Source organism: Gekko japonicus, unplaced genomic scaffold, assembly GCF_001447785.1.
Source record: "Gekko japonicus isolate JY-2015 unplaced genomic scaffold, Gekko_japonicus_V1.1 scaffold16, whole genome shotgun sequence".
In the NCBI taxonomy this organism is placed as follows: Eukaryota; Metazoa; Chordata; class Lepidosauria; order Squamata; family Gekkonidae; genus Gekko; species Gekko japonicus.
The window spans coordinates 176,720-188,125 of NW_015169777.1; the positions used below are offsets into that span (position 1 = coordinate 176,720).

An 11,406-nucleotide genomic window follows, 5' to 3' on the forward strand; every position below is an offset into this window, starting at 1 on the left:
ACATGTGACTGGCACTGGCCTCACCCCTCCCAGGCAGTCAAGTCTATCTTTCACACTTCACAGAGCCCTGTCGGTGCCTGCAGCATGCACTTGCAACCTCTTTCTCAGAACTTCTTGGATATGAAAAGAAATATTGATGGTGCCAATTGTCATGTCAATAAATCCAAACAATACTGCTTCATACATTAATAGTAGATTAATTGTTCTAAAGCCATTGCAGAATCTAATCAAAGTTTTACATATTTGTTTTATATAACATTTTTTGGAACTTGGCTCTTTTAAATGTCTAGTATTGATTGTTGGAGAGGAACCTGGTGTTTGCTGCTGCTGGATTAGATGAGAAACTATAGTTAATTATTAACCTATGATTTTGCATAATTTTCAAGCCTCCTAATTGGATGTGTCTTGGAGAAAATTATTTTAAATCCTTTTGGCAATTTTGGGAGTTTATAAACTTTCGAAAATGTTTAGATTGGAAAATGATGTTGTGCTATAGGGTTGGCTTGTTGGATGTGACAGAATAGACTCCATCTTGTGTTTGCTTTAGTTTAGGTTGTTTAGTTTAGTTAAAATGGCCACCCACCCTGGGAAGTAGGGCAAAACTCTAGGGTAAGCCTACAAATCTCAGATGCCGCTATGGTCAAAAAGTACTGGAAAGCCAGGGGGTGGAGTCAGAAGATATACATGCTCCAGCCAGCCTGGGAGGGGGGAGTCATCCTGCAACCCTCAGAGAGGCCAGGAGGCTCTTGCTGCAGATTGCCCACAGGCAGAGAGAAGCCTTGGGGATCAGGGAAGGCAGCAGTGGGAAGGGATCCTTGGAGGGATCCAGAACTACCCTGTTTCCCCGAAAATAAGACCTACCCAAAAAAATAAGCCCTAGCAGGATTTCTATGCATTTGTGGTATAAGCCCTAGTGTGTCTTTTTGAAAAAAAATAAAAATAAGACAGTGTCTTATTTTCGGGGAAACACGGTACCTGCAGAAGGCAGGAGGCTAGGCTGCAGGTTGGTAACTGAACCTCATCCCGAGGGAAAATAAGTATAGGGATCAGTTCAGGGACAGAGGAACTGCATTTTGTCTTATTTTATTTGTGCCCGGTGGTGTTTTCCTTTCTGTGTTTGATTTAAAGTGCCTTTTTGTGTTTAAAACTCTGTTGTAAATAGTCAATAAAATCTTTGTTCTTGTTTAAAACCCTAGACTGGTGCTCTGACCACGGAGTCTCCCCCGCTCTGTCCACTACCAGTGCCTTAAGAAGGGTCGTGGGAGGGGAAAAGCCCAAAAATGTGCAGGTGCCAATCCTCCAGGAGAAACCCAAGAAACCCAAAGTTAGGGGTTTTCATCTCCAAACCCCAGGAGTCAGCCAGAGGGGTCTCACTGCCCCTCAAGAAAGACACAGGGAAGTCAATGAGTGGTGGCAGCTACTGAAGAGTGACAGAAGCCCACCAAGGAGGTGGGAAGGTGAAGCGGGGTTCATGAGCCACAAACTGGCTACTCAGTCCCCCAGGGCTGAGGGTGGGCGCCCGTTTTGCCACAGTGGAAAACTGAATTCTGTAACCCTTGAGCAGCAACCATCTATACCTTGTGCCAATAGCCACTGATGGACCTCTGATCCATGTGTTTCTCCAGTTGAAGATTAATTTTACTTTTCATTTTTAGATTCTAATCTGAGCATGAGTAAAAGATTTGAAAGTGGTGCTAGCAAGCGCAAGAGACAGAGACTTGAAAATGCTATGGTAATGAAGTTAAGATCAATCACTGCTTCCATGCATCAACCACTCATTGAAGCAACAAGAGCCAGCAATGAAGCTATCCAGCCTGAGCCAACTACTAGCATTCAACCAGACAAAAACTTCCCTGAAACACAAACAGCGAAGCAGGATGTGGAACAGCAAGCTGATTATGAGGAAGTAGCCATGATGCTGGCTCTAACTGAAAATATAGAACTAATTTAAGAGTCACTTACTGGACAGGGAGAGGCTAAAGAGCCCCAACCCCTTTGGTTGGCCGTGGTTGGGAAGCTGGCTGCTGCCGGCGGGGTGCGGGCGCCTCTGAGCACTTGCAGTCTGCCGGGCACTGGCTGCTCCTCCATTCCGACAGGAGCCTCCGGCGGAGGGTGGGATTGTGGTCAGGTTCGAAAGCTGGCTGCTGCTAGGCCAGTGGGGTGCCTCTGTGAGTATGTGCAGTCTGCTCCGACTAAAGCCTCCGGGGGGCGGGATCGCGGCCCGGCAGAAGGAGGGAGGGAGGGCAGTCCCTCCCGTCCCCTCCTTCTCCACATGCCTGTCCTGGCTGGACTCCTGGTTTCCCCTCCTCGGCTCTGGGCGCACTGGGTGCTGCCGGACTCGGGGTGAAAGAGGCGGTGGCGGCGGCCATCCGGTCAGGGACTAGATAGGACTTTTGGTGTGTGGGGGGGTCCGGGTGCAGTTTGGCGCCCCTAGTGGCCGGCCCGGTCTAGGCGAATGCCTAGTTCGCCTAGTGAGCGAGCCGGCCCTGAATGTAAACAGTCAGATTTTGCAGTTCAGACCTGGTAAGATAGGCTAAGTCCAAGGTGTTCCAGATGCAGATAAAGATAATGCCAAACATAGATCTACTGTAACAGATGTTGGTTTGTGGTCAGAATTATCACATGAGGAAGTATCCTATTGGGTACAGAGGGGTCCCTCTCAAGTTCTGCATCATTGTGAACCATTTTCAAATTCCAAGCAAGTGTACAAAAAGCTGTCCAGGTTTTACACAAAAGCTCTTTTTTATTCAACAAAAGCAAATGGGGAAACATATAGCTGAGAGTGGCTTGTATATTCTCCCTCAAAAGGCCGGATTTATTGCTTTGTTTGTAAACTCTTTCCAAACCTTGCATCTTCTTCCACAGCTTTAGCTACTGAAGGGTTTGATGACTGGCAAAACCCCCATCTTATCCAAACTCATGAAAACTCAGAGAAGCATAGGAACACCATGTTGGCCTACCTAACAAGGAAGCGAGGGCAAACATCAACTTCCAAGCTAGAGGAAGAACAAATAAAAGCAGAACAGCAGTACTGGCGGCATGTCATGGAGAGAATTATTGCTGTAATATGCACTCTTATAGGCTTACCATTCAGAGGAGACAATGAATACTTTGGATTTCCAAATAATGGCAATTATCTTTGTCTTTTAGAAATAGTGGCAAAATTTAATACATTTTTACTTGCTCATATCAATCGGTATAGACATTCTGGATTAGTTGTTTGTCAAAAACTATATGTGAGGAAATGATTCAACTCATGGCAAAAAAAAGTTAAGGATGCAATTCTGGCTGATGTGAGAAAGGCTGGATATTTCAGCTTTTCAGTAGATTCCACTCCTGACATTTCACATACTGATCAGTTGACTTTAATTATCAGATATGTATCACCTGAAGATGGTTTGCCAACTGAGAGGTTTTTAACTTTCCTTGAGCTAAAAGACTACTCAGGAGAAAACATGGCTAATTTAGTGTTCCACTATTTCACTACTGAGCTTGAAATTGACTTTAGAAAATGCTGTGGGCAGTCTTATGACAATGCTGCCAACATGGCTGGTAAGTACAACGGTATGCAGCAAAAATCATTTAAAAAAACCAATTTGCAAGATTGATTCCATGCACCGGTCACTCTTTAAATCTGGTGGGCCATTCAGCTGTGGATTGCTGCCTTGATGCAGTGAACTGTTTTGGTATTATCAATGAAATGTATACCTTCTTTTCATCCTCCACAAAGAGATGGGCAGTTCTAAAATCCTTTTTGCCACCTCAGTCTAAAGTGCCTAAATATTTGTCAGACACTAGGTAGGACGCACATGCAAAAGCCACAGAAACTGTTTTGGAAAGTTACAGTGCTATCACTGATGCCCTCAGTCATTCGTACTCTGACGTTAATGGGAAGAGGGAGACCAGGCTTCAAGCTAACAATCTTTTGCAGAAAATGGAAGAACTGGAATTTGTGTTTATGCTGCATTTTTGAACTTGTGTGCTAGGTCATTTTCACAAGGTCAGCAAAGCCCTTCAGAAATCAGACCTGTTACTGAGTTCTTGTGCAAGTTCGTACAGTTCATTTCTGGATTTTTTAAGGATTTTGATGATCTTGAGAAACAAGCAAAAGCCACCTTGCCAACTGTTAACTACAAAACAAGGAGACAAAGAGTAAGAGAATGGCAAAGAAATGACAGAAGTGCACCTGATGCCTTAGATGCCCTTTCTTCAAGAGATAAGTTTGGGATAAAATCATTTATTCCTATATTAGATGCACTTTTTCTTCAAGAGATAAGTTTAGGATAAAATCCTTTATTCCTATTTAAGATGCACTTGAAGCCAATTTAAAAAGAAGTACTGTGTACAGTTATGTTGCACAATTATTTTCCATTCTTGCTAATCTGACAGCATCTAAGTACGAAATTCAGCAAGGTGTTGAACTGTTGATGGAAGCATACCCAGAAGATATTGACCTGAAACTTATTGATGAACTTTTGTACTTTCACCTCTACGTGAGACGAAGCCATAGGCTCTCTGTCTCATACAGACCTTTACCAAATTATATACAAGGAAAAAATGCAGATGGCCTTTCCTAATGTAGAAGCAATCTTGCGGCTATTTCTTAGCTTTATGGTCACAAGCTGCTGGGGAGAGAGGAGTTTTTCAAGACTCAAAAGAATTAAAAATGAATTAAGTGCCATGAGGTTGTCCCCACTGAGCATTCTGTACATTGAAAGTGACAAACTTAGACAAACAAATTTTGATGAAGTTTTGGATGATTTTGCTATGAGGAAGGCTAGATAAAAACATTTTTAGTCTTACTGTATTTTATGGTTTTAGTTTACTTCTTAATATGTATTTTAAAACTGACTGTTTAATGACAACATAAAGTAGATTCTAAAAGTGTCACACTGTCAGGTAATCATGATCATATTATTTACACTTCCCAGGCAATATAATTTGTGAACTCAAGGTGTTTGTTTTTAAGAACATTACAACTTCATTTTCCTAAAAAATAATGCTTATTCCACAAAAAGTTTACCAAGTTCAGTTATTGCAAAAGTTTTTCAGTTAAAAAAAGTTTTAACATTTATGCATTTTTTTCAATCACTATGGTATTTAACAATAACATCTTATGTCCTTTAGAGGAGAAATTGTGAATTGCAGAATTTTAAATACCCATCATCATCCTTGGCTTCACTCAATTTTGTTTATAACACTCTTCCATTTTCTTCTAGTCATGAGGGTGGGGGATTGGGAGGTGCCTCACAAGTGGAGTAGCCTACGGCCTCTCTTCATCTAAATTTGGCCCTGCACACCCCACAAGCAAAGAAGCTGTCCTTGGACTCAAATGACCTTAACAACTATTGGCTAGCTGCAAATATCCACTTGTTAGTCAAGGTGCTCAAAGGGTGTGTGTGTGTGGCCATATAGCACCAGCCTTCATTGGATCAAATAATCATCCAGACCCATGTCAATCCACTTTCCAATCTGGTTTTCAGATCAGAAACTTCCTGGATCACCATAACTAACGACCTTCAGTAGAGAGGCAGGGAAAATGCAATGCTGTTGATCGTCCTGTTACTCATCTCCAAAGCTTTCAGGAACATCTGCCATAATATACTTCTAGATAAGTGTCATGTAAAGGTCACTGATAAAATGCCCCTCTGTAGTGCCATTTGCATCTGGTACCAGATACCAGAAAGGGGTGCTGGATGTCAGCTCCTCAGCTCCTTTGGCACTTATGCTATGGGATCTAGCAGGGTTCCTTCTTGCCTGCCATGCTATTTAACGTTTACATAAAACCATTGGGAGAGGTCACCCAGGTATTTTTAAAAAAGTGTCAGCAGAATATGGATGGCACTTAAATTTTACTGTAGAAAATTACACATTTACAGGGCCATCCTAAACCGAGCTACATCCTCCTATGTCCATTGAGGTCAGTGAGCTTAGAAAGATGCAGCTCAGCTTAGGACTGCACTGGCAATTGTCTAATTGGTTTGGCACTTGCATGGATTCCAGGAAAAGCAATATCTGGTCATAGTCATTCATTGGATTACTGTCATGTGCTTTATGTTGGCTGCTCTCTTGATCCTTCAGTTGGTTCAGCAAGGCTGGCAATTGTAAAATGCTGTTGAGTGTACACTCCTTGCTAATTTTGAAAACTTGTGCTCAGAGAAAAAGATGCCCAAATGTTTTCCTCAGCAGGAAAAAAAAGGGTGTTTTTTTGTGTGTGTGTGCGCGTGTGGCATTTAAATGTCTCCTTTCCCCCTCTGTCTGGCTTTTACGTTGCAGCCCCAGCAGCTGTTTTCTTTTACAAGAATTGTTGGGGGAAAGAACAGTTTGCACATGACATGCAATTCCACCCTCAGTCACCATTATTTTTGCCTCCAAGAACCACGAAACTAGAGTGGTTACCTTGACTGAACCACACACCATGCCATGAATATGTAAAAAGGTAACGGTAAAGGTTCCCTTGCTCGAAAGCCAGTCGAATCCGACTCTAGGGTTGCGGTGCTCATCTCTGTTTCAAAGCCTAAGAGCCAGCGCTGTCCGAAGACGTTTCCGTGGTCATGTGGCCGGCATGACTAAACACCAAGGTGCACGGAATGCTGTTACCTTCCCACCAAAGTGGTACCTATTTATCTACTTGCAATTTCTTGCTTTCGAACTGCTAGGTTGGCAGGAGCGAATATGTACAGACACTTCAAACAGGATCTTTTCTTTGACTTTTTTTCATGGGTGTTTGCCTTTCACACAGCCACATTTTTTCCAGTCTCTTGATCCAAAGTCAAAGTAGATTCTACCCTGTGAGCCTGTTCTAGTCCAACACAAGAGAGATTTTCACAATACTCTCTACCCACACGGAACTGCAAAGGACTTGTTTATATTTTCCATTTTGATGGTAAAAACCTCAGATCAAATGATGGGAAGCAAGAACCTTTGAGGTGAAAATGGACTGATTGGAAGGAAAAACTGGAAATGGGGTGGGGGAACCTGAAATGCAGTAGTTCCTTAAAATACTTTACCTCCCAATGAGGTTAATACCCCAGCTCAGAGTTGCAACATATCTGAGGCACAAAACCTACTTAAACAGACCACTAAGGTAATGTCTCTAGAAGCGTGCAGTGTGCCATATTCACAGCACCATAAGCTACCGAGGCCCACGTACTTACAAGTTACAGCTACATCTCTTTTTCAGGACAGTGGTACTGCTTGTTTTTCTCTTGCAGTGTTAGTTGGCTCATAACAGAGGAACGACAGAGAAAAGAGCCTCAGAAGAAAGTTGTACAGATAAATGGTAGGATTTTATAAATTACTGAGATTAAAGCTATAATAGTAAACACATTGAAAATAAATTTTTATTTAGTAAATAGAAAGGAAATTTCTTGAACCACCATCTTGTGCCTCATGATCTGTACCACCGTTAAAGCCAGAGACCAGCATATCTCAAAAGATAAAGCATACATGAATCATTGTTTTATTAGCCTAAGATGCTTCTGCTTGTTGGTGGGTTCCACCCTGAATCGCTCATGATCAAAGAGGCAAGTGGTGACCTGCATCACCACAGCAAATCTACCTGTTCCTTTAAATTAGCACAGACTCATTGCAGCATTGCATAATGGGATCCATGGCTATAGCACACCACTTACAGCATCAAAATAACTCTCCCCTGAGAAATGCAACCTAACTTACCAGCATTGCAAAGCAAGGAAAAAAAGACCTTCCACCCAGGATTTCCAAATTCTCCACCCAGCCCTCAGTCCCTAGGAAGGAGCATGATGTCTGTTCGCTAAGGAATTTACCCAGATTTTGGTCCATCCATGTTGGCTTAGTCCACCAGTTTCTGTGCAAGGCATCCTCAAAGGAACTGGCAACAAAACCTCTGATTTCATCATCCCACATGGCACTCTCTGAATTCTAGCTCTAGTGGCAAATTGCAGTTTTCCTTCTCAAAAAGCCTCTTACATAAGAAAACTCAATTAGGTGACTCTGCTTATTAAAGTTTTCTCAGATGCTAATTACAACCACACAATAGCAACATTATAATTAAGGCTGGAATGCCACATTCTTTTGAATCAGTGGGAGTCTTGGGTGGGACATACCAACCTGTGAGGTTAGTCTGTGCTGGTGAGGCTCAATGATCAAGTCCAACAATTGTTCACAACTGTTAATTGATGACAAGTTACTCTTTTCTGGGGCTTGATGGGCACCAATGGAAGTGACAATGAATGCTTGTGCCTGTTGAGCCTCTGAGAGATTACCATGTTTCAGCATTTACTATATTAATATTTATTTAAGTTATTTATTGGCTGCTTTACTCACTGAAACTCAATGAGGATTATACCATGGAAATCAATGCAACCAGTAGGATGATACATCTAATAAGCAGTGTAATAGGACTAAGACTGCAGAAATTTGAAACAGAGCTGTAGTCTGTACAAAAACTGAAAATAGGTAATCAAGATAAAGAGCGAGTTCAAAAAATGTCCAGTGGAAGGGCCTCTCTGTTTTGTAGTACTGCTGTCCACTGATAGAGTATCAATCACAAAAGGAAATCAGCATATATGTCATCTTAATTTATATGGATTAACTATTTGTATGTTTCATTTTGCAAACAGTACAGTACAGATTTGCAGATCTGTGACTTACAATTTAACTTACTAGCAGTCCCCAGCCTGACCATGTGAAATGCTATGACCCACCCACCCCCGGTTATGGTGGAAAAAGGGAATGCAAATGATACAGATCATGGTACAAGGGAGGAAATCACGGTGGGGAGTGATGAGCAGAAACAGTTAGTACTTAATTGGTATTACTGTACCAGCTCCTGTCTGTTTTTACTCCCACTACATCATCATAATCATTACATTTTGCAGAAAATGTGGTTGTTTTGCCACTGGCACAGTACTTGCCTCCCAGTGTTCATAGATGTTTCCATGTGGTGCTCTTGGGATACAGATCCCCATTCTGAAACTGAAATGGGTGTGCAGCTCAAGATGGGCTCTGATAAAGCTGTTCTGTTTTCCACTATTACTCTAGGCCTGCAATTACACTGGAGTTGCACGAAGTCCCTCCCTAGACTATTTGTTTTGCCCTACTGACACAGTGACCATCAATAATTTGTCCAAGATAACAGATGGCTTCTCTCTGATACATGTCGACCTAAAGGCTGCCTCTAATGGTGAGTTCATGGTCACAGCAAGTAGCACAGGAAGGACACTTGGAGTGGTCAAATGTCTTGAGCCTCTCCTGAGGGCTGCAAAAACTCCCTTGAGGGAGAGAACTTCATCCACTGCCAGTTTCATTGTAGTGAAGAGGAGCTTGTAGCTGCCTTTGCCTAACTCCCCTTCCTTCTGTAAGGAAACAGTTTTCCTCTGGTCCAGACTATTTCCCTTCCCATGAAAAGGAGAAAGAACCTCTTTGGCTCCAGACCCTTGGGGAATGAATGAATGAGCAAAGTGCCTTCCAAATTATTATTGGAATTTTGTCTTTTCTGAATGACTATCAGAAAGAAAAGACTTGCTCCTAAGGTGATCTTTGTGTGTGTATGAAGTGCTGTCAAGTCGCAGCTGACTCATGGTGACCACTCATTTTTTGAGGTGAGATGAACAGAGGTAGTTTGGGCCATCTTTAGGGACTGTCAAAAATGACAGGCATTACCCAACATTCCAGGGGGATTACACATGCATTTGACTGTGAGCCCCTTCTCCACTCAAGAGTGCCTACCACCCTCCACAACCTCTCACCTTATTAGGTTCAGGCTTACAAGGAGGTCAGGACATCACTACCCTTCTTGCCTCTTTTAAAGTCTACAGAGAGCCATGACCATTTCACCCTTCAGGTCCTCTCTGTTACTTAACATCAACAGACAGGGTAAGCCACCCCCTTTAATAACCATCATGGCTCAAAACAGAGTTATGGGGTTTGGGGCTCAAATGCTGTTCCATTCACACAGTTCCCCCATTTATTCAAATCCTAACACATATACAGACTGAGATCTTGACTTGCGTGTGTATTTCTTTCCCTGAGACATTCAGCCCACAGAGTTAAACAAACAAGGGGTGAACTTTTATTTAAGGTTTGAATATAACACTGACGCAGGGGTCATTTCCTGCAGGAGCGCACAGGAGCGGAGCTCTGGCAGTAAAGAGCCCAGGGGGTGGGCACATGCAACAAGCCCCACCCCCTGCTCCCAGCAGCCCTCAGTCAGAGCAAGAAGCAGCCAGGTAAGTTGCAGAGCTCCCCCCTGGCCCAAAACAGTCCAGTGGCACCTTTAAGACCAAGTTTTATTCAGGTACAAGCTCTCCCTCCTCTGCGAGGACAGATCTGCACGTTCCCCTCCCCCCAATAGCTAGCAATCCAAAACAGTCCAGTGGAGCCTGAGTGGGGGGGGTTGTCAGGGGGTGTGGCATATGCAAACGAGTTATGCTAATGAGTTATGCAAATGAGCTCCTGCACCTCTTTTTCTACAAAATGACCCCTGCACTGAAGTAAGCTCGTTTTTTCTACGAAATGACCCCTGCACTGAAGTAAGCTCAACATTACATTTGTTTTCCATTGAACTTCCATTGAACTGTGTTCCTATTCCAGCATTTGAGGATCTTTTGTTACAAATTGACTTTCCTTTCCATTTAGCTTTAAGCTGCTCTTCACCTCAGCTTCATTCACTCAGACATACCCGTTCCCCTCGCACCCCTGGTTTCCAACTCCCAACTGCTGTTTTCCAGCTGTCCCTCTCAGTATTCTGTCAGCTCTCATTGGTTGATCTTGGGAGGGAGGGAACCTAACCTGCCCCTCACAATGACACTCAACACAAAGAAGCACATCCACAAAACTTTCAACACTGAATACTGTTTTAGTGGGCTGGAGCCAACCAACTTTTCTGCTGCTGAAAAAGACAGGACTCTGACTTGTCAAATAGCAAATGGTGAGATCAGGGGAACTGCAATGCATGGACAAAAGCCATGTGAGACAGGGATGACAGAAAGGACAATCACTGAGCAAAAAACTTAGCTGGTTCCAATCCAATGCTTCACAATGTCTATTCTGCCTATCAACAGAATCCCAGTCAGTATTCAGAACCTTGATGTCAGGGCTGGGCCCGCCTCAGAAGAGAGCCCTCCCTGCTCCTCCTCGTGGGCTGAGCAAACCAGGCTCAGAGCGGGCTGAATGAATGAATGAACGCCTTGGGCTCTTTGCAGCCTGACAGCTCCTACTGTTGTTCCATTCAGTACTACTGAGAACGTAAAGAATTACTCCGCGAAGCCTCATGGAATTGCTGGCGTTCGCGATCGCTATGCGCAAATGTACCGACACCGTGACTGAAAGACACCTGGCCAAGAGGCGGCGCCGGTGGGGGGTGTGTGTGTGTGAACCCATCGGAAGAATTCACCTGGGCCGTGAGCCAAGCCTGGCATGTTG

At 43.4% G+C, this 11,406-nt stretch overlaps 1 protein-coding gene across 1 annotated transcript in view; it reads left to right on the forward strand.

Moving 5' to 3' along the window:
- The first annotated feature begins 11,281 nt into the window (after positions 1–11,281).
- Positions 11,282–11,406, forward strand: part of LRRC75B (leucine rich repeat containing 75B) — an 8,254-nt gene continuing 8,129 nt past the window's right edge. Inside the window, exon 1 of the mRNA XM_015416674.1 lies at positions 11,282–11,344. Within this exon, the coding sequence (XP_015272160.1) occupies positions 11,282–11,344 (63 nt within the window). The remainder of the gene's footprint in view (positions 11,345–11,406) is intronic.